Raw genomic sequence first — 26471 nt, 5'->3', positions numbered from 1 at the left:
CTAGTCTGCCTTTAAGTGTGTGCATGTGTTGCACTGTCTTCTGTTTGTGTTTAATTAGTGTAACTGGTTGCATCTTTGAGTTGCAATCACAATCAGCTGCAGCTGTTGTTGGTGCTCATACATACATACACACAAGCAAACACACTCAGTCACTTGTTGGAGTGGCTGTCACTGCTCAAAAAGAACCACTGGTTTAACAATACTTTACAGAAAAATAAGGTCACTTATAATACGTGGACATGGCAACAACTGGTGGGGTTTGCTCGCCGCGGGGGGCTCAGGGTGCAGCAGCAATAAGCAGCAGCAGCCCGTCGGTAGAGAGCACAGAGAACAGAGCAGAGCAAGCAGCCTCCCCTCCGGGCATCAATCAGAGGAAAAGCCCATTATTGATGTCGCCGTTGCTGCGCAGCCGCCCATTACATCCATGTTGTCTCCGGAGGAAGAGGACTCTGTAGGAGGAGGCTATCCTAGGGTTAGCCCGAGCCTTTAGCCTGGCCACTTATTCATTCACATGCAGTGTCGGGCCGTGATATCGCTGTTTATCTCCCCGCACGGCAGCGTTGAGTGGATTTATTTTACACCCACACGACCGGGTCGGAACTTTTAAATGGCTGTCGTGCGGTTCTTCTCCGCCGGGCTGCCGCTGCCAGGCTAGGTGGGCTATCTACACCAGGCTAGCGTTAGGTTAGCTAGGAGGATGTGCTTGCAGCTGCTAGCTAGCTACCGAGCTGTTTATTTATATCAATGTTATGTAAGAACGGAGCCCCGTTGTAGCTTAGCTAGCTATACGGAAACTAGTCGTAATAATAAATAATAATGAGTAACGCGCAACAAGATATGTCTCCAGATTTCGTCTTGATGCGCCTGGTGTCCGCGGCCGAGTACGACCGGCTGGACGAGCCGGAGGACAGGATGTCGGGGGGCGGCGGGTTGATGTCGGGGGGCGGCGGGTTCGGTGCCGTCAAAGCCGCGCTGGGTCATCATCACGAGAACAACATCAACAACGGCTTCGACTTGGACCGGAGCGGCAACCCGTCCACGGGCCTCGGCTCGGCCTCGCCGCACTACAGCTCGCCGCTGCCCAGGAAAGGAGAGATGGACACCGGGGTCGTGTTGAGCCAGGCCTCGCCGGGGTCCGAAGCTCCGCTGTCCCCCCCGCCGGCCGGAGCCGGGGACTTCGGCACGGAGGCACAGCTGATGGTTTTCCAGAACCTGCTCCGATCCAGTGATGGGATTCTGGAATGCGGGCTAGAGCAGCCGCCTCCCGGCTACCTCCATCTCCCGGTGGGTACCGGCGGCGGGGAGGCTGACAGATCGCAGCCTCAGCATCACCTGGACTCAGGAAGCATCACCTCACCTGGCGGCGTTGCGTCTCCTACCGGGTTCGGTGGTGGTAAGGACAACACACACTGCATCTCCTCTGCAGAAGACAACATACAACAACAACAACCACAGCACCTCCAGTGGCACCCGGTACTGAAATTGTCCAAGGTTGTGTCGGAGTCCCAGACACAGCCGGTTCTCCCGCTCCTGGACTCTGAGTCCGGTCCAGTTCTGTGCCACCGGCACCGCTTATTGCTGACAGATCGGCTGGCCAAGTGGCCCCCAGGACTCTTGGAACAGACACTACGTTTGGGTCTCCTGGACCCCAGGAAGACCTGTGCTCCTGGGGGGGAGGACCCTGTCCTCGCCCTGGCCCGGAGGCTGGGGCAACTGGGACACGGCGTAGAGACGAAGGAGGGGAGAGAGGGAGTTGGAGGAGGGGAGGGAGAGATGGTCCTTCCTCTGCCCAGGTGCTCCTGCCACAGTGTTCTGACATCGGGCACGGGCAGCATGGGCCCGGGCGAGGACCCGAGTGAGACCAGCGACGCTCTCTTGGTCCTCGAGGGTCTCGGGTCTGAAGACGTGGGCGTGCTCGGTGAGGGCGGAGGAGGAGAGGCGGAGGACAGGGACACGGGGGACACAGACCAGGGCGAGAGGGCAGGAGGAGGAGGCATGATGGGAGGCGCGGGGTCTATGTTCTCCAGTGGGACGTTAAGTGGTCTGATGCGTCAGGTCCACCGGCTGGCGGAGGAGGCGGGCGTCTGCACCGACCAGAACTGCCGCCAGTCGCTGGCTGTCATGGGTGCCGCTGTGTCATTAGGTCCCTCTACTGGCCCCCTCACAGACCCACACCTAACCAGCACCAACCCTCCCACCGGCGCCAACACCGCTCATGTCTCCGCATCCAACCCCTGTTATCACCCTGTGCAGCCTCAAGCTCCCCAGGCCGCAGCAGCCCTGGCCGGGCTGCAGGTCTTGCCAGACTCCCTCCCGTCGTCCAGCTCTGGTCCCGCCGGCCACCGGCCCCAACACCAGTCTCGCTCCCAGCCCCAGAGCCGAGCCACCACGCCCAAGCTGGGCATCAGCTCCGGGGGAGCGGGGCGGTCGGCTTCCCCCTTGGTTGTCCTGGAAGGGGATGTCGGCGGACGAGGAGCGGAGGGAGACAAGACCCCACGGAGGAAGTCAAGGAAGGGTGGATCTCTGAAGGTGCGTCTCAGTAAGTTGTTCCGAACCAAGAGCTCCAGCGGTGGGTCAGGAGGCCTTCTGGACAAGAGACCATCCCTGGCCTCATCCACCTCTTCTGGGGGCAGTCTGCTCGATGTGTGGGGGTCCTCCTCCAGCAACCAGGAACAGGACAGCGCAAGGTAAGAGAGAGGAAGCACTAACGGAAATAACAGGTGATACATATTTGATCGGGGTGTGGGAGGTGCATTGGAAATATGAACTTTAATACATAAAGTTACACATAAAGTTACTGAACTAATTGCAAGCTACATTGGAGGGCGGGAAATTCAACTAGTGCTACTGCTCGATTTATCATTACTAAGGTGCATTTATCTACTAGTACACTACTACTGCTTGTGCTACTATTACCAGTACTACTATTTCTACTTATAACAATCTCTGTTATTTATTTAGCATCTAAAGGAATGAGTTGGCAACATGTTTGTAGTAAGGTATAAGAACAAAGTGGACTACAAATAGAAATAACATGCAAAATTCTAAAACAAAACCTTTTAAGAGTACAGTGGGTGTACGGCGGTGACACTGTCACATGCACTGTAATTCACCCTGGATAAAGGCATCAGCTAAGTGGCAAGAATTGTAAAATGCATTCTTTAGTGGTCACTTGGATACAATGCCTTTAGGACAGCGGGCGTAGAACCTCATGTAATGTTGTCATGGAAATAAACATCGGCGCAGTTCGTGATCCGCAGATATAGCGATGCGTTACCATGGCGAAGGAGGCAGCCCGCGCTCGGTCCAACATTCCAGTGGCGGCAGTTGCTGAAAACTATTCAAGGCACTGACACTCGCAGCAGCATCATTGCTGTTTTCATGTCATGCCAGTGGTACTGACTACTGATGTCATCACACTACAGTGCAGAGTGCATCATCCTTGCACTCAGTCGTGTTTTTGTTGTTTTTTTCTTCCCGTTAAATTTTTCTTCCTTTCACCGTTACTCTCATTCAATCTCTCTCTCTCCACTCACTTTTTCTTAATCTTTGTTTCTTTCCGAGGACACAGAACTACTGTGTTAAAAGCCCAGCACCATGGCCTTAATGATTGTGCTGTTCTTCTGCGCATTCCAACTGTTTTGACTCTTTCTAGGTTTGTCAGCTAAATAACGTGTGCGCGTGTTTACCATGTGTGTTGTTTGTCTTCTAGGCTGCAGGTCTCCAGGCCCCAGAGTGCCTTTGCACCTGTGTCCTTCACTCCCCCATTTACTGGTAGGTTTGTGTGTGTGTGTGTGTGTGTGTGTGTGTGTGCGTGTGTGTGCGCGTGGGTGCACATGCACAAGTGTATTTCCGCATCCATGCAATGGGGTATATCAATTAGCATTGAATGAGTGTGTGTCTGTGTCCATGTGCACATTATCTGTAGTTAGGGATGGGACGATACTCGTTATTATCGTTTCATTGTGATAAAAAAAACTGCTCACAATCATGCAGAGGTTTCAATGTATCATGAAATTGTCCTCCGTCATACGCTAGGATGAATTAGCTTTTATTGAGCTTCAAATTCAGTACCACTTGTACCCTATAGCGCATTTGGTACGCTCTTATTTCACTCACACAAATGTAGAGCTTGTAGATCGTCTGTTTTTGGCAAACGTTCCACCCAGAATAGGGATGCTGGGGGTTCAAGTGTCATTGTTTTAATTTCAAGCATATCTTCATTATCGTGACAATATCTTTATTCACAATTATTTTATTGCCACAATAATCATGACATGTAATTTTCATTTTGTTCCATCCCTATCCGTAGTATGCATTTGTGTGTGTGTGTGTGTGTGAGTGTGTGTGTGTGTGTGTGTGTGTGTGTGTGTATGTACGTACGTACGTACGTGTGCACTCATAGTCTCACACTGTGTATGTGTGTGCGTGTGCATACATACTGTAGTCCTGTATAACTCTGTGTTGTGTTGGGTGCAGGCAGTGTAGGTATTTTTACCTGACATTGTGTGACTTGTCTCTCCTCTGTGCCGCTGCCGCTTACAGAGGAACAGTAATGTCATCCCAATGTACCGGAGAGCCTTGTTTACCCGCCTCTCTAAAGCCCCGTCCTTTACCCTTTTGATAGATACGGTAGAACACTTGTTCCCAAACACTGGGTCGGGACCCGTTGGTGGGTCGCGGACACATTTGTATGGGTCGCGAGTGAATATCCCTTAGTTTTGTGTTTCCTACGTTTCCTACGTTTTCTTTTGAATTGTTATTATTTTTAGACAGAATTGCAACAGGCTCCGTTTTGCATCTAACAGATGGTTTGCCGTTTTAACCACTTTCAACCTGGTGTCCCTATTTTAGGCAAGAATTGTCTAAAATAAGACAAAAATAGTAAAAAAAAAACAAAAAAAAACAATGCAACAACAATCACAGCGTGTCATTTCACGACAGCTTGTGAGCTTTTAGATCAGCTATTTACATTGCATCAACATATTTTGAATCAGGCTTAAGTGGTTAATGGCTCCTGACTTAAATGTGTATAATCACATGCCGGAATGATACTTTCCACTGTGCCTTTATTATGGGCTCTATATGATTGTTTAATTTGAGTTAGAAAGCGTATTTTATAGACGTTCATGACAATGACACACATTTCCAAAAGTTAACTGTGAAGCACAGATGGGCTTTTATATTGTACTTCTATAGTTAGAGATGTACCGATAAAAGAACATTCCTTACCGATTCCTATACCCATAACTTGGGCGATGCCAAGTACCGATCCGATACCTGTGTGTAATTAAAAGAAATCTAGGACAGTGGTTCTCAAAGTGGCGTCCAGGGACTCTCAGGGTTCCTTGAGGGGGTTTCAAATGGACCCTTTCAGGTCTGTAACTCTTAAGAGTGTACACATTTTGGGGGTCCTTTAAATTAAAAAAGGTTTGAGAAGTGCAACATCAACTGAAGCATTCAAAATACAAAATAATTGATTACTGTAAAGCTGAGGCTTTATCTCTGACTTCCTTCTAGGGTTAGGGTGGGGGGTTCATGGATTTCAAAATTCCAGGTCTTGCCAGCAAAGTTACAGGACATGACGCATGTCTGAAGTGTTTTGGAAATGTCATGGAGAGCTATTCACGATCAGTTGTGCATTAAATGTTGAGTTGGGCTCCAGATAAACCACAGGTAGTAAAGAAATAAACAACTCTTGTCACATTCAGATGAGCTGGTCATTAACCACAGTCAAAGGAGAAAGTGCATGCACATCCAATCTCTAATGCAGGTGCTGGACAAAATGAAAATAAAGTCCTAATAAAAAAAAGTGGATCTGAGAACCAGTGTGCAGACTTAGTTTTACCATTAACCACAGTCAACCTGGCATCCCTATTTTGGGCATAATGTCCAGAAATGGTGAAAATAGCCGCGAAAATAGCCGGTCTCTAAGCTCTCAACACATAAAGATGTGTTAGGAGCTTGGAGATCGGCTACTTTAGATTTTTTTAATGTATTTTTCATTATAAAATAGGGCTTATGTGGTTGAAACAACTACCCAGGTGAAACTCCATATCTGATCATAGATATTGGCAAATGCTAGTCAAATAGTCAACTTTAATATTGTCAGCTCCCATATTGCTGCTGTTCTTTCTCTTCTCTTCCTCCTTTCATAATAATAATGATAATAACAGCGCATTGTTTTTCAGCCGTTCAGTCAGCTAACTTTCTGTTCTTTCAAAGCTGTTAACATCTAACACCTCTTCTCCTCGCTCCCTCTTCTCTCCTCTCTGGTTTTCCTTTCTACCTGTGTACACTGTGTGTGTGTGTGTGTGTGTGTGTGTGTGTGTGTGTGTGTGCGTGCGCAGGTGAAACAGTGTCTCTAGTTGATGTGGATATTTCTCGGAGGGGGGTGAGCTGTCAGCACCCTCCGACCCCCCCTCCGCCTCCCAGACGAAGCCTCAGTCTTCTTGGTACACTTGACTTCTCTTCTCCCCCTCTCGCCTTTTTCTTTTCTTTCTGTCCTTCCTTTTTGTCCAATCTTTCTCTCATAACTTCTTCCTTGTTTATATTATAACACATACCCATAACATACCGTAAAGGGGTTCTTGTGGTGATCTTAGATATTAGAACGTGTTTCTCTTTTTCAAAAGTAAAACATGTTTTTAAAGTGTTGTGTGTCTCAAGAATGAGCGCTACACCTGAGGAAATTGCATCACTCGGGTAAACAGCCTCGCTCGCTCTAGTCATAACAGGACACGTCGCCGATTTCCGACCTCTGAACTTATTTACTTGTCATGTGGAGTGTAACAGCATGTGAAGTGTTGAGTAACGCCAGAGTGCGCAACACAGATTAGCTAAGTGATGTCACTTGTTTGGTATTTCTACCGTTTGCTCTAAATAAAAAAAAAAGAAAAAGGTTCTGATGTCTATAAGATCATCAAAAGTCCCTTTTAATGTGATGGTGCTTTTCGCTCCAGCTCTTCATTCACTTCCATCAATTTGCAAATAGGGGGAGTTTTCCAAATGAGTCAACACTGTAAGGTGTAATTTACTTGTGATTGCATTTCATGTTAACTCAGAAATGCTGATCTGCTTTTTTTCCTTTTTTTTATATATATATATATTTTGTAAATTCAAAGGAATGACCTGGATAAGACAGAATTTGTGACTGGATAGACAGATGACTGCATGAATAAATGGAAGGATGGTCCATCTAGCTTGGTGGATACATAACGATATGAACAAATGGATAGATGGATGCATAAGCACAGTGGTTCTCAAAGTGGGGTCCCCAGATAAAAAAAAAAAGAATTTCATCAAAATAAATTTTACCACTTTGAATCTCTATACATTGGCTATTTGAAAATAGCCGATCTACAAGCTCACAACGCTTGTGAACTTGTAGATCGTTGTGAGCTTGTAGATCGTTGTGAACTTGTAGATCAGCTATTTTCAAAAAATCTTGAATACATTTGGGGAAAAAAAGAATCTTTTTTAAACCGTTTATCAACACACATCTTGTATGGGGGTCCTAGGAACACAATATTTTTGATGGGGGTCCATGGCCAAATACAATTTTGTGGTCCTTGACATGAAAACCACTGCATTATAACACGGGTCAATAAAATAGAATTGACCCGGGGCCAGATTCTCTCAGAGCAAAGACTTTTCGGAGCCGGGCTTCTACTATAATTGATGATCCATGCAAAATGCTGAGTGAATGCTGAATCAAATCAGCACTCTGGATTAGTTGTACGGTATGGGCAGGGGAAAAGATGGCAAAAATATTGACGACAATGCTTGTTCCTCCAGATGACTTTGGTGGGGCCCCCCAGCAACAGGGGCCTTTCCTGGACCGCAGTGTGGGGGCCTCGATGCAGTCTCTGCCCCCACGACCTCTCGCCCTCCCCCCCACCCTCAGCACCATCCAGCACAGCCTCAGCCTCAACGGTACACACACACACACACACACACACACACACACACACACACACACACACACACACACACACACACACACAGGCCAGGGGATATGCTCACAACCTATGGTAACCCATACAGCTCTCAAATCAGATAAAATGTAATTTAAATGTTATTGTCCTATGAGGGGGATGTATTTAGTGACACAGTTTACAATGCAGATCACCACAGTTTTTTCATAATGATACATACCGTATACCATACAGAGACGTGCATCACCATGACAGCAATTACCATACAGATAAAGACAATCACCATGACAGCAGTTCAGATAAACACCAGTGCCAGAGAGCATCATTACCTTCATACAACCAAATCTGTTCACTGCTTGTCATGTTAAATAAAAAAGTTCTGGTGTATATTAAATTACTGAGAATTACGAAGAAAAAAAACGCTGCTCTGTAAACGTACATTGCTCATGAGTAAAATATTACATAATAGTTATTTTAGGCATCACATTCTATATATCTGTGGTGCAGTTTTATATTGCATTAGTATTTTCTCAATTCTGTATCGTCTCTGTCGGATGTCCTAAAGCAGATCGAGTTTGGAGCTTGCAGATCTGCTACTTTTGATTTTTTGTGACGCTGTATTATGATCAAGTAGGGCGTTAATTTACGAAAAACACCCAAAAAGCTAGAATATGGAGATGGGAGGGTTCTGCCCGACGGCAACGATTTGATATATTTGTGTGCATGTTGATTCCAGACACCTTCCTGCGTGGTCTGCCTCGGCCGGTGCCCCTGCGTCCAGACGGCCAGCCCCCTCCTCCCAGGCTGACCCCCCGGCCTCTCCTCTGTCCCCTCAGCAGACCCGACGCCAGCAGTTTTGCCACCAGCCTCAGAGAGCTGGAGAAGGTACAGTAGGTCATGCAGTGGTTTCTCCTGTCATGCTTTGCCACAGAGGACAGAGGCCCAGATTTATATGCGTGCGTCAGAGGTGCAGCGCAAATTGCCCTTCACCTTAAATGCAATGTGCACTCCCGAGGTGTGCGGAATAATAATGTCTGATTTGACAAAGGCAGCAGTGCTTGGGACTGCCTTCTGGCTGGGTTTGGAGCAGAGCTTAAAGTTAGGTTGAAATTACATTTTTGCCAGTATCTAACTTCTGTGTAGTGATGTATTCTTTCTAAGCCATAGCTGAATGGTTAAAGAGGCCATCTGGGAAACGGCCCCAGCCCCGGTCTATGTGTTGAAGTGTATCTGAGCAAGACAACCTCTTAGCCCCTTCCTGCTCCCTGAGTGCTGTACTAATAGCGCTCACTGCTCCTAATAGTTAGGATGGGTAAATGCAGAGGACAAGTTTCACACATGTGGAAATATACAGTGATAACAAATACCCCAAAAGAGTGGGGACCAAATCGTTCTTTATTATTATGACTGCTCAACTCGGGGATGGAATCTACTACAACAAAACTATCAAGGCAGTGCTGATCAAATATGAATCAAGATTTTGCTACTGCATTGACTGTTTCTCACTTAAAATGTTTTCAGAAAAATATTTTGGTGTACTTTTGTAGGTGTGAAATTAGGTTGTTTATAACGCAGCTGCCATGTTGGATACTGCATGCAGCACCGCCCTCTAGTGTCGGTAGCATGTTAATTTGAGCTTTGTGTGAAAGATTGATTGAGGATGTCTTATTATTGGTTGAGAATAGTTGGTACTTGCTGACGTAAGACTGCGTCATATTTTGTGACATGATGATTGGATATATATAATTCTTTTTGGCACATATTGTTAAGTAGGAGCACATATGACCTGGGATGTGATCTCATTTTTAATTTCAGCTCAACTTTAAAAGTTGCTGTGGACTGGCTCAACCAGCACAAGAATAAACAGAAAAGCTAAATCCAGTGATGCTGAAATGTAGTAAGAGAATGCTGTCACATTTTGAGCAGGACACAATGCACCTCCAACTGAGAGAAATTGAATTTGGGTGACTTGCTCATAAAAGAAATGCGGTTGGACTGAAGTTGCATAACAAAACAAACTCCTAGGAAAAAAAAGGACAGGACAAATGATTTGGTGTCTTGTATTACAAAAATGACAAGCATTCATTGTATTTTCGGTTTCTGTTTAGTGCGTTGAATGTTGTCCTTGAATGTACTGTATCTGTTTGTGCATTGTAAACAAATTCACCTGGTACAAGCACAACAGTGTGGGTTGTGATATTCCAGGTGCGGTGCTATTGTAGATTCCATTTCTATTTTAGACTCGAGATGCAGGGAGGAGCTTGACTATTGCTGTCATTGTGTGGGAGCTTTAAGGTCATCGCCCCCCATCACACGATTCCTTTAACATAGCCTGCTGTGCTAATGTGCGCCTGCTTTTTGGAGGCAAAGAAATTCCCCCACAAATTGAGTGAGCACTAGCAAATCCAGTGAAATGCGCATAAAGGAGAGAGGCACACGGGGCCCTATTTTGTCATTATTATGCACAATGCCTTATCGCAATGTCTTATGTGCCTGGCAACGGCACCTCATTAATTTGGAGACAGACATGCAAAAGCCCCTTTGCAATTTAAGTCTGTGGACTAATGAGCCTAATGAATCATAGGTGTGGTTTTGGCGGAACAGACAGCAAACCAATCAGACTACCTTTATATCCCGCTTACATTGCTCTAGTAAGTAAGTAAGTACATTTTATTTATATAGCACTTCTCACAGAGAGAACTCACAAAGTGCTTTACATACAGTACAAACTCAGCAATTCAAATAATTAAAATCAGCAGAAACACAAACTGCACGATAGAACTCGGGAACAAAAACAGCAGACATATTACACACAGAAATCAAGGACATTCCGCAAATGCTTGTTTAAACAGAAGTGTTTTTAAGTGGTTCTTAAAAATGCCTGCAGCTCTCAGGACCAGTGGAAGGGCATTCCAGAGTCTGGGAGCTACATACTGAAAGGCTCTGTCGTCGCCTTTGGTTATTAATCTGGTATGAGGGATGACTAATAGACCCTGGTCTATTGCTACTGTATGTTATGACACAGGCGGGACATTTGTTCGGTGATCCATTTGGTGTTGATATATTGGAGAACCGACCCGGTGCATGTCTGAGAGACCAGAGAGTATTCCAGAGAGTATTCTATACAAACAAACTCGATGATTATAATTGCTATTAAAATGCCGTTCTACCAGTAGATGATGGACACTGATAGCCAGTGGTTGTCAAACGTTTTAATGTCAAGAACCATAAAATAAAATCCATCCATCCATCCAAAATAGACAAAGTATAATTTAGGGTTAAAAACGCTATATTAACTAATTATGCTCGGGACCCCCTGGAAGTCCCCCAAGGACCCCTGGGGGTCCTCGGACACCACTTTGAGAACCACTGCTATAGGCTACTCCATAATGGAATCTATCAGCTATGTAGCAGCCTACAATTATTGATCCATTCTTCTGTTATGAACAGGCCTGGAGTTTCGTCATCTTAGGGGCAAGGCCACTTGGCCTTTGATGTTGTCCATTTTTTGAAGGCACAAAGGCCAAATGCCAGGGTAGGAAGGCCGTCAATAAAACAAGATTTTAGTCCATTGCAAAGAATTCATTGAATTTAAGAGTTAAGGATGATTTTAAATGTAATATGTAGACTGTCTGCAGTGAAATAAATAAATTATGGTATTTACAATCTGAGCCATGCTCAGCCCAGCACCAATCAAATTCACTGGATTGGTTTAAAGAGGAAGTGAAGTGAGTGAATTCTTCAATCAGGGAAGTGAAGAATTCATAATCTCAACAAAAGACACTGGAAAGAAAGAGACACTGGTGTCTACATATTGACAAGAAGAAAGAGACAGAGGAGAAAGTGGTACAGTCAGCTGGGGCGTTAAGGCCACTGTGGCCTCAGGGCATGTCATTTTTTTGTGGGCTACAAGGCCAAACTAGGGCAACGACGGCCATGGCCTCCCTGACATTTCGTGGCCTCCCTGAAATTCCTGCCCTGGTTATGAATATAAGTGACAATGAAATTAAACTGCATGTTAAATGAAGGATTAAACCAATAGTTGCAGTAGTGCATATAACAATTAGATAAATCTTTACTATGCACCTTTCCTCTGCTCTGACGCAACTCACTGGTACGCAGCTCAACTTTTCTCATCCGCAAGTTACCCAGGTCTTCATCCATTTCTCTTCTGAGCATCTTCTTTGATCCACTCGGGTATTACACATAATGAAAAACAGACCTTGGACTTGTGGTAATAGAATAGGACCCAACCCGGAGCCACTAGACCATAATAAAACATGGAACCGAATCTGTACGCCGGGTCTCGGGTATAATCTCAGAGTTTGGGGAGACCCATGAATACTGTACCACTAGTTCAGTGACTGTCGGCACTGTCCATGGTGCTGACCTGGACTTTTTTTTGTTTGTGTCAATTTCTTTTTTTTTAATCAGATACGTTGTAAACATCATTTTTAGACGGTTATTATTACAAACTGTGTGAAGGGAAACTGATAATGGTCAATCCCAAATCATCCTCTTTCTCCTCGGCCAGTGTACTTGAAATCTGAAATCTGTCTTACTACAATTAAGTGCACTTATTTGGGTTTTAGATGTGTAGTTTGTCTCTCATTCCTCACTCGCACTGTAAACAGGCAGCAATGTTTTATGTACAGTAATGGTCAGACAGCTGTTGGATCAAGTTGAGGGATAAATACAAGAAAGTTGATATCTCTGGTGACGTGCAGATTCTCACAAGTCTACTCATTGGTATGTTACTGTCATAATCATGCTGCTGAGGCTTGACGGACTTGATGGACTTTACTGGGAGATATCGGCGTCGCTAGACTAAGTTGAGGAATGGAACAAACTTTTTATTTGTATGTTTCTTGCTAGTATGCGCTCCAGTGTGTGTCGAGCACGTGTACTTGAATTGTGTGCCCACCCATGTGGGCGCGCATCACTTTATATAAGATGCTGTGCCCTTAAAATAGCAATATGATGTCTTACATAAGGCTTATGATGTAGTTTTGATTTGTCTTTATGCACAGTCGCTATGCTCAAACGAAACATACTCCTGCGCCTTGATTGTGCATTGCCATGCCCCACCCCCCCCCCACGCCCAGGTGGGCACAATGTCTTATTCTATTTAGAGGTCGTGGACACATTGCGTTAAAACAAACATAGCACACTGGTGAAATATTGCATAAGGCATTGCCTGCATTGCACCGAGGGCAAGATAAGACAAAGTGGGCTTAAAATGACAAGCAAAATGTGTTCTAGGCTAGTGAACCTAAATAAAACATTTGTGGGAACAGAATGCATCTAAAACGATATGCTAAGTAAGTAAATTTGACCCAGAGTGTATTCACTCCAACCAAGCAACACACCAGCTGATGTCACTAATTAAAACGCTTTATAAAGGAGAGGAGGTCACACAACTCGTAGCCACGATGCAATAACTTTTTTTATTTAATACATAATAATCATAATACCCGTATGAGTGTAATGTTGAGGTGATGTGTTTTACAGTGTGGCTGGTACTGGGGTCCCATGAACTGGGAGGATGCTGAGATGAAGCTGAAGGGTAAACCCGATGGTTCCTTCCTGGTTCGGGACAGTTCTGATCCTCGATACATCCTCAGCCTCAGCTTCAGGTCCCAGGGAGTCACACACCACACACGCATGGAGCACTACAGGGGTAAGGCGTGCGCAAGCGCACACACACACCACACACACAGAGATGCACACTCTTTAATGCTTGTCCAGCCCTCACATTCAGTATGAGGACTGTCATTTTCAGGCAAAACATTGGTTCAAAACATATACTTCTTGGTGACTTTTGTCTAAGTCAGATTGTTTCTGTATTTTGTGTTCCACCTTTTTCTGCTATATAAAGCAAAGCTCCATTTTCAGAATCTGTTCATGTTAGTTGTGTGTGTGTATTAACTGATTCACTGCCAATCGCGTAGATCTACGTGAAGTAGATATATATATATATTTTCTTTGTAATATTTTTTTTCCCCAATTTGACCCAAAGACCAAGGAGATATGATTGTTCAAAGATCTAGACTCCTATCCACTTCCTTGTTAACTTAAAACTTAAAAATGCTGTATTTCGGCTCCTGAGTACTTTATTATTTTCAATGAAAAACTCTGGCACTGGCTAAAAAAATATGAAAATACCTCTGGCAGTTAACACATCGACCGCCAGAGGTTAATCTCATAATGTACTCACCAGTGCCAAGGTGTTTTTGTTGTTTTTTTGTTTTTTTCATGTCGCCATAGATCTTGTTAAAATCCTTAAGATTGAGATTGAGCCGGTCTGTTTACATCCGCGAGATCTCCCTGTATCTCCCAGTGAAGATCGCGTGTCAAACGGGGCATCCATGTTTGAGTTAGAGCGGATTACGTTAAACAGTGAAATGCGAGGAGAAAAAACTACAGGAAGAGAATTGAGTTTCAGTTTCGTCTGTAGAACGAGGGCGGACGTGATCGTCAAAACCGGATCCCAAATAATTCCGTTTCCGGTCATCAAACCGGAAACGGAAGTGGATCAAAAAAATTCCGAAAGTGCACCCGGACCGCGCATGCGCGAAAAGACCGCAGCCCGTAGGGCTACGGTCTCGGCGCTTAACAGTTGGATTTAACGGACCGTAGGACTACGTTCTTGGCGGTTAATGTGTAATGTGTTAATGGGTTAAGGTGTCATTTCTTTTCTATATAAAAAAAGGTTGTTGTGCTTCTTTAACGACAATTTAAATGTTTGAATGATCACACCCCTAGAAATAACATATCAAATGCCTGACTTTCTTTATTGTGGTTTCTTCCTTTATCTTTTCTCTCTCTCTCTCTCTCTCTCACTCTCTCTGTGTCTGTCCTCCAGGTACATTTAGTCTGTGGTGTCATCCTAAGTTTGAAGACCGTTGTCACTCGGTGGTAGAGTTCATAGAGAGAGCCATCATGCACTCCAAGAATGGAAAGTTCCTCTACTTCCTGCGCTCCCGTGTCCCCGGTAACCATCCACTAATCAGGGCTCTCTGTTTCCGTATATTCATCTATTCATCTGTCTATCTGTCCTTCCATGTGTCTGTCTGTTGTTCTTTGTGCATATACTCTGTTTCCGTGTATTCATTTGTTTATCTGTCTTTCCATGTATCTGTTGTTCTTTGTGCATATACTCTGTTTGGTAGACATGTCAATCGTTCACTCTAAGAGCTGACGGCTCAAATCTTTAAAGATAAAACTCTGATTCTAAATCGTAAAAACACAAAGTATTTTAAAGATTAAGAATTTAAATGACCGGTAATATTTATCGTAATGGTGTGCTGGCTTGCGCTAGCCCTACCCCAGTGCAGTGTTAATTTTGACAGCAAATTTAGCAAAAGTAAAAAGTTTTACTGTTTTAGTCCTAGTCTTTTGAATACAATTATTCAGTTTTAGTCATATTTTAGCTAATCTGCAATGCCTTAGTTTTAGTCTAGTTTTAGTTGACTAAATATCATAAGATTTTTGTCAACTAAATCTACAGTTGATTTAGTCAACAAAAACATATTTTTGTCAGGCCATGATGGCCATGACGTCGTAAAGCCAGATTTATACTTAGCTTTGTGCAGGGGAAAAAAAGCTCATCTACAAGCTCACAATGCGTGTAAATCTGCTATTTTCAGAGCTTGACACCCACGCACAACCAGGCATAAAATGACTTGTCTTAGTTCTACTGGATCTCCGCTAATCCCTCCCTAACATTTTAGTCTAGTTTCTTTTTGTTGACGAAATTACCAATGTATTTAGTCGTAGTTTTAGTCATCATACCTTGGTTTTTATTTAGTTTTTTTATTTAGTTTTGGTCACGGCTCAAATCTGTCATAGTTTTAGTCGACGAAATGAACACTGCCCCAGTGAAAGAGGCTTCACTCATATTGCCATAAGCTATGGGGCATGGTGGCTGTGCTGCTGCCATTGGTGCGGTTGATCCGTGTGGAGCTGTGGCTGACACACTGTGTCAGATGCTGCTGCTGTTAATCCATTCAATCCGGGAACGCATCTGTGTCATTTTAGATGTCTTTGGCTATTCAAAATTAGCCGAAGACTATTAACTAACCCTGACAAACAGCAGATCTACAAGCGCACATCTGCTATTTTTGAAAAAGTATTGAAAAAAAAGATTGAAAATCTTGAAGAGAAGATTTACCTTGAATTCTCTCTACTGGGGGTCCCTAGCAAAAACCCTTTTCAGATGGGGCGGGGCCGTGGCCAAATGCATATCAATTTGGGGGTCCTGGGGTCCTTGACTTGAAAAATCAAGTCAAGAAATTGAGAGCTACTGCTACAGAGGGTTTTTGACTAAAAGAATGTATACCTGTGTGTGTGTGTGTGTGTGTATATTGTGTATATGCATGTGTGCGTGCGTTTGTGTGATTCCCAGGCCTGCCCCCTACTCCAGTCCAGTTGCTGTATCCAGTGTCCAGGTTCAGCAGTGTGAAATCCCTGCAACACCTCTGTCGCTTCTGTATCAGACAGCTGGTCCGTATAGACCACATCCAGGAGCTGCCCTTACCAACGTATGTGTACACACACACACACACACACACACACACACACACACACACACACACACACACACACACACACACACACACACACACGTTTATATTTCAGAGGACGTCAACATTTTTGTGTTAAAGCCGAAAATAGTCGATTTACAAGCTCGCAACGTGTCGCGCTGCGTGAGAATCGGGCACCTTTCAGGAGATTATTTTTTTCTTTTATTATTATTATTTATTTTCCTCAACATTTCTACTTAATTTCTGATGGTATCAGTGAGAGAGAGACAGGAAAGACGGGAGAGTGGGGTGACATGCAGCAAAGCACCTCGGGTCGGATTCAAACCCGAATCCGACCCGAGTAGCCAGCTGCAGGAAGGACTATGGCCTTATTATTTATGTGGTGTGCTCTCTTACCAGGCGAGCCACCTTGCAGGAGAGTTTTACAGTCAGCTAAAATACCAAGTCGCCTCCTCTCTAGACAATGTCTCTAGACATGACTCATAAAGCTCAAGTGGGAATATTCATTTGTGTGCTGATGCTTCTCTGACCGTCACAGAGGGGTTTGTGGAATTGGTGCTGAGGTGTTATTCAGTAAAAGCCTGGAATTGACAATGCCAGTGTAGTAATCAGAACTGTGTAGTAATCAGAACTGTTCATTTTATTAAAGCCAGTGGACTCAGCCATCTGCAATTTGATGCTCTTTTGTTTGAAAATAATATTAACAAAAGCCTACCCTGCTACTTGACATAGTTGTTACAGACAGTGCTGCAATTGGGCCCGGTACTCACTGGTACAGAGTACCATTTCTGCTGAATTCTGTCCACCTGAGCACCCGTAGTACTTATAATTACATACCAGCACTTACTGATGAATCTAGGTAGGCATGTTGAGAGGGAGTGCACAACTGTGTACATTGTTCCCCCAGCGCTTTCAAGGCTGACTGTGGCCAACTTGACTGAGGAAATACCACAAAATTATGGATTTAATTTGGACCAAACTGTGAGCCCAAAAAGTTTCACCACAGAATAAGTGCGATGTATAAAGCAGCACTATGTAATATGGCTTTTCAGTGGCAACTTTGACCAAAGTGGTAGCTGCGCGCAATAACTTTGCCTACATTTCCCAAGATTCTCTTGCATTCCTGCTCAGTCGCAGTAGTGGCATCACTGGACAGAATGAAAGTCAACAAAACTGTTTCTGACTTTCTGCTGTGCTGATCTAACACTTTTCTTAACAACAGTTGAAGATTGACCTTCAAATGGGTTCTTGTGGAAATCGTGCCATGTTAGTTTGTAAGATGTGTCAACCTTCGGTGATGCTGCAGTTACATTATGCCACCTACAGATGGAGATATGTATTTAACATGGAGAAGAGGGTCATAATGAAAAATGCTACTATAAAATTGTTTATAATTAAAATGATAAACAATTCTGATTGTAACCATATTATTAGCAGCCATGGATTAAAGTTCTCTGTCGCCACGACTGATATTAATCATTTGTATTCCGTAGAGGCAACATGTCTTTCTCTAAAGGAGTATTTCACTTGTTTGCGGGCCGGTGCCGCACACTGAAAATCCAACCTTTTTATAATCAATCAGTGATCAATAGTTACGCTAGTGATTAATTTTTGGCAAAAAAAAACAAAATCCTATCACACACAACTTGGCGGCCCCCCTGTTGTAACTCTGAGGACCCCTGGCCTAAGATGTTACCCATCATGTGTGTGACCAGAAACTATGACAGCATTTCAGCGTTGGGAGCTCGCATGCACAGACTAAAAGTAATCTGGCACAAGTCACATTTTTACCAATTCGGCCTGCAGCCTAAATTCATTTGACACCTTTCTGATTGGCCTAGATATGTCACTTGCGGGTACATAATTCTCTCTAACCCTAACGAGTAGTAGCTGTCATAGTAATTTTTCTAGTGACGCCGATTATGACAAGAATACCTTACTATAGCTACTCTGAATGAATGAGAACCAATGAAGACCTTTCCTTTTTAACATTTAGTTTTATTATATTATGTTTTTAAATATTTATGGAGACCTGCCATAGTGTAGCCATAGTGTAAGTAGGATAATGCACTGAGTATATATTAGAAAAAAATATGAGAGAATAACCTTTCATAACCGCCTTGCTCACACAAAGTAAAATCGTGAAGTGGTAATTTATCCATTTATAACCAAACCTTTTAATGTTCTATTCTACTCTCTCCCTCTGTGTCTGTCTGTCTGTCTGTCTGTCTGTCTGTCTGTCTGTCTGTCTGTCGTCCTCCTTCTAGACCACTGATTGTCTATCTGAGGAAGTTCTACTATTACGATCCTGAGGAGGAGATGTACTTGTCAATCAAGGAGAGGGACCAGAATGGCCAGCCGGGGGTGGAGTCTCAAACGTAGCGCTGGAGCCTGATAGGTTGATGTGAGTGATTGGCACCTGGGGGGATTAATACATAAGCACTGAGCATGTTCTGTTGTTTCACAGTATGCACTTGCGCTCAATGACACCTGGGAGCTGAGCAGCTCCACTATTACAGTTGGGGTTTAAGTACTTTGCTCTAGCAGGCACCGTATATATATACTTCGTTGACTGGGGTCCCCCAGCCGTCTGTACTTGGCCCTTTCCTTTTCTTCCCCTCTACACCAAATCTCTTTGCTGGAAATAGCCGATCTACACGCTCACAACACGTCACATAGTGAGCTTGTAGATTATGACATGTCCAGAAAAGGGACACCTTTCATGTGGTTAATGGCAGTTGACAGAACCTAACGTACAAGTCAGCTGCGAGTACCTCTCGATTTGTGCTTGACAGGCCAACTGACCGACAAAGTGGCGAACTAGCTCCCTGGGCCCTGGCCGTAGCTAAAAGTTCAAAATGTACTATACGCCACAATTACCTCATTACATAAAAAAGTTAATTAAGCAAATTAATTGATATAAAGAAATATTAATCTCCTTTTTCTTTCACAGTTCTTTTTTTGATACCTGACCAGCTGACCTGAGGACTGACACGTGTGATTGGATACAGTCTCACTCCGGAGACAAGACTGCAGCCAATCAGCTCCCTCAGCTCGGCTCTGTATCCGGGTGGAGTTTCAGATGATCCACCCTCCTCCAACTCTCTGCTTGGCTCTCAGGGAGAAGGGGAGGGCTTGGGGATGTGGAGACTCCGCCTCTCTGGTGATGTCATTGCTGAGCAGCTGAACTTGAGAAGAACTGACTGTTAGCAAAGATGCTAACTTGCAAAAAAAACAAAACAACAAGAACAACAAACCCCAGCCTGAGTAGTGAAATATTTTGTCGCCTCTAGGATCCTTTTACTTTCTATGGTTTAAACAGGAAATCATGTGGCTTTGTTCTCCATGCTCATTGGCCCAAAGACAATCTCCTCTCACATGTGGCAGTGCAATCTTGTTTTTTTTTTGCTTTTTGGCCTCTGGGCCCTAGAACAAGAAATTCAAGTGAAAAAAGTACTTAATGATATTGACTGACTTTATTTGTATAACACTTTAAAATAATATCTTAACATTAATGGAATAAACAGTAAACTTGTCTTGACATCCAAATCCGATGACAAAGAAATAAAACAGGCCACTAACAATAAATAGGTAAGCTTGGCATAAACACAAAAGCCTGTCTTATAAAGGGTGCTTCAAGAAGATGTTAAAAACAACAACATTGCCATTTGTGTCTGATTTGTGGAGAATACAGTAGATCTATAGAAAAACAATGTTAGTGTTAAATTTCATATTGATCCCGTCATTTCCGCATTCAGTAGTAAGACATCTTGGTAGCCAATTAAGTGTGTACACCACATTAATGAGACGCACCATGGGAATACGCACATTTCTGCTCCCTTGGAAGGACTGGGATTCTAGACGTGACAAAATGCATTCCGCACTTGAACCGACCATTACGGCAATATTACCAAAAAAATAAGAAAAAGAGAAAAGAACCCAACAAGGTTATCGTGACTACCCTACTGTGACGTCACCATGGATGGTGACGTCACAAAAACCTGTTGATTCACTGGAACGGGAGGGTTGGGGTCTTTTCAGAACATGGTCTGAGTGAGACTTTGCTGTGGGAGAGGTTAGGTCCTGGCAGAGACGGAGACTCTGTCAGCTTTTACAACACCTCACCCCACAACGGTGGTTCCCAGCCTGGGGTCGCGGCCCTCATATGGGCTTTTCAAGATGTCAAGAGACGGTCACAAACAAACAGATAAAACTATGAGAAATGAAGGAAAGAGAGAGAGACTAAGAGGAAAGTATTCTACAACACGCTGAGACTCGAAAGACAACCAGACATTCCCGTTGTTGCTCCAAAGAAACAGAAGATGGTTTGGATGGCTAAACTAAACCTTCCCTCCCTCTCGCCCCTCCATCCCTCTCTGTGCCGCGCTGGTTCCCTGCCCGTCACCCTCTTAAGTAATGGAACGAGTCTGAAGCCTTGTGCTGTCGAATGCCTTGTCCTGCTTGTTTGGATAATTAGTCCTACTCTATCCGGCGGCTGGGGGGAGTGCAGCTGTTGGGACGGACAACGGCGTGAAGAATGGGAACCGCTCCTCTACAGGACAACGACTTGTGGACATTTCTCCGGTTGACTTAATGCTCACTTGACCTGCACCTTCCTGACTGGCTGTACTGTGTGTACTGAGAATGAGGTGTGTGTGAGTGTGTGTGTGTGTGAGAGTGTGTGTACATGCGTGTGTGTGTGTGAGATTGTCCTTGAGCGCACGTTTTTCTGTATATATTTGAATGTGTGTGTGTAAATACTGTATGATGGTTATATTTGTAGCAGGCCAGAGAAAGTAGGTGGGTGAGGCGACATTGGCATAGTGTGTTTGTGTGTGTGTATGTGTGCGCTTGCGTGCGTGTGTGTGAGAGAGAAAGGGAGCATGCGTGTGCATGTGTATGTGCCAGTGTGAGAGTGAGTGTGTGTGCGCGCGTGTGGATCACTGAGGTATGGTCTGCTTGGAGTTGAACAGGAATCCTCTTGCTAGACATCTTTTACTGGACAAAACCGCGTTACCAGAACAAGTAATAATAAACACTGTTGGTGAAAGTAAAGAAAGAAGACCTCTGTATTTCTCTGCATTACAACACACACACACACACACACACACACACACACACACACACACACACACACACACGCACACAGGTACCAGAAATGGGTCTTATGTCAGTCATACAGTAGATCAGTGGTCTTCCAACAGGGACCCCTAGAGGGTCCTCAGTGATACTGCAGGGGGGGATGCCAAATCTTTGTGTGCTAGGGACTACAATTTTTATATTTTTACATTAACCACTTGAACCCTTGCATCCCTATTCTGGGGTTAACATTAGCCGAACATAGCAGATCTACAAGCAGATAGCAGAGCTTGTACATCGGCTATTTTCGGCGAAGAGTTTTTGTGTGCAGGGGAAAAAAGAGCAGACCAAGTGCAGAGCCAAAGGTCAAGTTTACAAAGTATTGAGGGTTTAAGTCGTTAAATATCTGAAAACACATATTTAACATGAATCCAATATGTAGTGGGGGTCCCTGCTTCATCTCTCGCTCTCTCAGCTGAGGGGTCCTTGGCCTGAAAAACGGTGAAGACCCCTACAGTAGATTGACCGTGGTCACAACCATTTTATTTCCAAGTATGAAGTTCTGAGTTGCTTTGCCAGTAGACAACGCAACAATTAACACGTGTTAAGACTACTAACAAACCACATGGATATGGTATAAATGGTAAAATGATAAATGGTGCATTTATATAGCGCTTTTATCCAAAGCGCTTTACATAGATTGTGTATATTGGTATACTGTAGGACTTCTACATAAGATTTCAGAAGATACGGTATGTTCATACAGTATATCCTAGACTAGACGGTAGACAATAGTCTGCTTACATTGTGAAATATTGAGTAGATGTTTACTTTTTATTTTTATTTTTTATTTCCAAGTTTCTCTTGTTTTGTTCCAACAGGCAATTAAATGCCTGCAACTTGAATAAGCATATGAAGAGAATGTGCTGGAGAAGAAAAGACCTGATGATGTAAGTTTAATCATGCAGAATGTATGATTGCATTTTGTGCCCTTTGCCCCATGTGTGTCGAATTCCAAGTCCCAATTGAAACGCACAGCAAAACGGACAAAACTGTCGAGGTAACCCAGATGATCTCTTAAAAACAGAATTATGGAAATTTGAATAAGATTTCAATTCTAAACCGCCCCCTCTGCACTCTGATTGATTCCGACAATACAAAGGTTGGCTACTTCGCTTGTGCCTAGAATGTCAAGGCATCAGCCAGACTGTTGAACGAAGTGCAGCGAAAAGTGAAAAAGAGACTCGCTCGGGAGACAGAGACAATATACTACAGTATTCTAGGCCCTCTGCACCTTGACTGGCAGGGATTTGCGTGTTGTATGAGTCATAAGAGAATAACCGGTATAAAATATAAATTTAATCACAAGTGCACTAACAGTATATTAACAGTATTACTCTTTTTGACAATTTGAGTGTTGGAGAGGAGTTGAGTTATTGTCCTAATGGCCATTAACACTAGTGGGACTTTAAGAGTCCCTCTGTCTGTGGTGTGCAGTCACATACTCCTTTAGTATACAGTATGTTGACCACAACGCACAATTTGGTTTATAACATGTCAATTTGAAGGCGTGAACAAGGAAGTGAGTTTCCTTGTGGCCTTGTAGCCACAGGGAAGTGATGGCACTTTCCTGTGGCCGTCAAGTGAGGAACCTCACTTGACTTCCTTGGTTTGGATTTTTTAAGGGCTGCAATTGGCAGACTAAAGTGCACTAAGCACTTTAAACTAAATCTGTTGATGTGTCTAAGTAGTGTCCTGCTGCATGTGTGGACTGCGGGACTGGTCATTTTGGACCTGTGATGACCTGTGCGAGAAGATGTGGGAGAAATAAGTTTGTATACAACCCCCCCTCAGCCCACCCACATGTGTCTGTGGAACCATGAACTAAGTGTGGTCATAAGAAACAGGTTGTTGTAGGTTGTTATATGATAAACAGATGCATAAAGCCTAATTTACACTTGGTCGTGCATCATACACAACGCGTGTCGTTTGTAGAGCTGCTATTTTCGGTGTGTGACACGATGTGCATTGTGCAACCAAATATAAACCAGGCATATTATGGTCAGGCTTGTTGGGAGTTGCTGACTGTGAAGACTGGGTCAGCGTTCATTTCTATCGAGGAAGAAATCAGGTGGTGAATGTCCCAAGATTGAGATGTTGTGTTAGGTTAACCTAATAACACCGGGAAAGCATCTGTCATTTTCTAACCATCATTTTATACTTTGGCTTTTCAAAAATAGCAGATATACAAGCTCATGGCGCGGCACGAAGTGACACGCTATGAGCTTGTAGATCTGCCATTTTTGAAAAATCATGAAAATGAGTGCAAATCGATGAATATATATATTTTTAAAGCAAACATTTTTAACTCAAATCTTTGCTTCTTGGTGTCCCTGGAACAAAATATTTTGAGATGGGGGTCGGTGGCCAAATACATATAAAAAGTATTGAGCGATGATTTAGAAGACATTTGTAGAATCGGCCTTATATCAGGTCTTCAGGTTAAGCAATACTGTAGGTCTGGATGGAACCAGGCTGTTTGAGTAGTAGGCTGCTCAAGGGTGACAAGGGAGATAGTGGAGGTTGGTCATAACTGGAAGAAGGTAAAACATCTGCACACTGGTTTAGAGCTCCCAAAACATGTTTTATTAATGGCGCAACGTTTCGACCTTACAGGTGTTCATCAGGCAAAAAAACTTGTTTGCAGATGTTTTACCTTCTCCTTGATTCTTGCCTTGATGTTCAGCACCTGGCCCAAATACAGGTACAAGATGTGCACACAATTTCCTCTGTGGAACTGGTCATAACAGGGAGCCATTTATTTGTCTTGGGGGTGTTTCTGTTTCTGTCCACACGCTCTAAAGAGGCTGTCCAGGTGGAGCTCTTTACCAAAGTAAACATGTTCCATGTCCTTCACACCGACCCATGCAGGTGTAAGCAGCTGATTGTTTGACATTACGGTTAACGTTGCAGAAGCTGTTGTTGATTGTTCAGTGAAGATGTGTATGGGGGTTTAGCCGTGTGCTAAAAAGCCAAGAAACAGATCTGTGTTCAAGGTTGGATGTTGTATGCGTGATCTGCTGTGTCTTCATGCCCAGCGGACCAGCACCGTGTCTCCATCTTCAATGGAGTAGAAGTTGAGACACTTCTGGTCATTGTCAATCTCAATCTCTATGCCCTCGATCTTTTCGTTGGTGTAAGAGAGTTGTAGCTGTGCTCCAGGGACCTTCAACAGTCTGTACAATAGTCCCTTCACTTTCTGGACCAACATGGAGTCCGGGAGTTTCTTGACGATGGGTTTTCGGTCGGCTTTGCCTGGACAAACAAACGTGATATTCATTAGCTGGTCTCTCAGAGCATACGGCTGCTCCTGCTTGAGTTCACTGTCCTCTGGAGGGCCGTACTTGTCTATTAGGCTCTGATATGTTGGGTGTTCCGATGTGAACTGGGTGCTGGGTCGGCTCTGCTCCGGGCCTCTGTGACCCCCTGCCTGAAGCCAAGCCTCCCCAAATATCTTGATGTAGATGAGCTCTGCCGACCTCCGATCCGCAGGCGTGATCTGGCACTTGTTGAGCGTGGACAGCCGGTTGAGTTTGGATATCAACATCATATCTGCAGTCTGTAGGTTCTTCGCTTGGCTCTGGACGGGGTTGTATCGAAACGACAGCTCCGCCAGACTCTGCAGCTTGTCCAGTTCGTTCACCGCACACCACTCGGATATTTTGTTGTGATTCAGAAGCAGGGTGTTTAGCACAGGGAACATGGCTGTTTTACAACCAGGAGGGACATCGTTGAACCGAAGGACAGACAGACCGGTCTTGGACAGGTTCAGGTTGTTCAGTCTGGGCAGTTGCGACAGACTAAGCACGCTGTCCTCAGCCAGCTGGTTGCGGGACAGATCCAACAGCCTCAGAGACTCCAGGACACCCACTGGCCTCTGCAGCTGTGTGATGGCATTATTGCTGACGTAAAGCTCTTCCAGTTGAGGCCACAGCGGGGCGCACTGTAGGATCTGCGGCCAGGTGAGGGCGCAGTTCTGCAGGGAGAGGATCTTTAGACTGGAGAATGCGTGCCGTCGAGCCAGGGGGTCGGAGGGCAGGCGCAGTCTGTTGTAGCACAGCAGCAGTTGTTGTAGTCGCTCCATGTGCTGGGTGATGTCTGCTACATCATCCCAGCAGCTCAGCAGAGTTCCTCCCAGGTCTAGACACCGAACATGAGGCGTGATTGTCCTGATGTCGTCCCCAGAGCCGGACGCACACACCTCCTTCATCCTCAACGACACCACCTGAAGACTGTTTAACCTTTTGACAAACATACTTATGGTCTCGTCCTTATCGACCGCGGAGACTTCCTGGCCCACGCCCGCGTACAGATCCCTGATGGCGGTCACGTAGTCCACCCCGAAGCTGGCCTTCTTGGGCCGGATGAAGGATCCTCCGTTGGGATGCCCGCATTCAAAGTACTGCACTCCCTCGTGGGTTCCGTCATGTTTGCCTCGTACGGGGTTGTCCCACTCCACGCCAAGCCAAAGCCCTTCCGTCGGAGGGACAGTTCCCACGAACCGAACTGTGCCGCGCTCTCCGCTACAAGACACCCGCCTGCCCAGTGCGTCAGAGGGAACCTCTCCCGTGTCTACAACAGACACCATGGTTGTCTGGACCTATCGAAACTTTGCTCCCCTAATGTTGATGACCTTATATAGGCTGTCCAAACACTGGGCTGACGTCACACGCAACACAAGCCATTGCCAAACAACCCTGATCTGCACATAAGTCTCATAGATAGCACTGGATCCAAGGCAGGGCACATTTATCTGTATGGCACATTTCATCAACAAGGCAATTCACAAAGTGATTTACATAAGACAACATGCATTAAGATGTCAAGACACAGAGGATCGACACATTAT

General features: G+C 44.6%; 2 protein-coding genes across 3 annotated transcripts; one reads left to right on the top strand and one right to left on the bottom strand.

The window, feature by feature from the left end:
- The first annotated feature begins 291 nt into the window (after positions 1-291).
- LOC308099310 (uncharacterized protein) lies at positions 292-21526 on the top strand. 2 transcript variants are annotated; one of them, XM_080448030.1, is made up of 10 exons: positions 292-2687; positions 3713-3774; positions 6351-6455; positions 7798-7935; positions 8674-8822; positions 13449-13617; positions 14803-14931; positions 16345-16480; positions 18751-18887; positions 19437-21526. In XM_080448030.1, exons 1-9 carry the CDS (start codon positions 817-819, stop codon positions 18863-18865), a joined length of 2874 nt encoding a protein of 957 aa, XP_080304156.1. In that variant the 5' UTR covers positions 292-816; the 3' UTR covers positions 18866-18887; positions 19437-21526. The 2 variants fall into 2 exon arrangements, with proteins under 2 accessions (XP_080304156.1, XP_080304157.1); XM_080448031.1 differs by lacking the exon at positions 6351-6455.
- A 3124-nt stretch (positions 21527-24650) lies between these two features.
- On the bottom strand, positions 24651-26210 carry LOC308099405 (tubulin-specific chaperone E-like; the record flags this gene model as incomplete). Its single annotated transcript, XM_080448145.1, has 1 exon — positions 24651-26210. The coding sequence occupies one exon, from the start codon at positions 26208-26210 to the stop codon at positions 24651-24653; it is 1560 nt and encodes a 519-aa protein (XP_080304271.1).
- Between the last annotated feature and the right edge of the window lie 261 nt (positions 26211-26471).

This window comes from Gymnoscopelus braueri, assembly GCF_963280865.1.
Source record: "Gymnoscopelus braueri genome assembly, chromosome: 13".
Classification (NCBI taxonomy): Eukaryota; Metazoa; Chordata; class Actinopteri; order Myctophiformes; family Myctophidae; genus Gymnoscopelus; species Gymnoscopelus braueri.
This window is presented reverse-complemented; position numbering and strand designations above follow the sequence as displayed.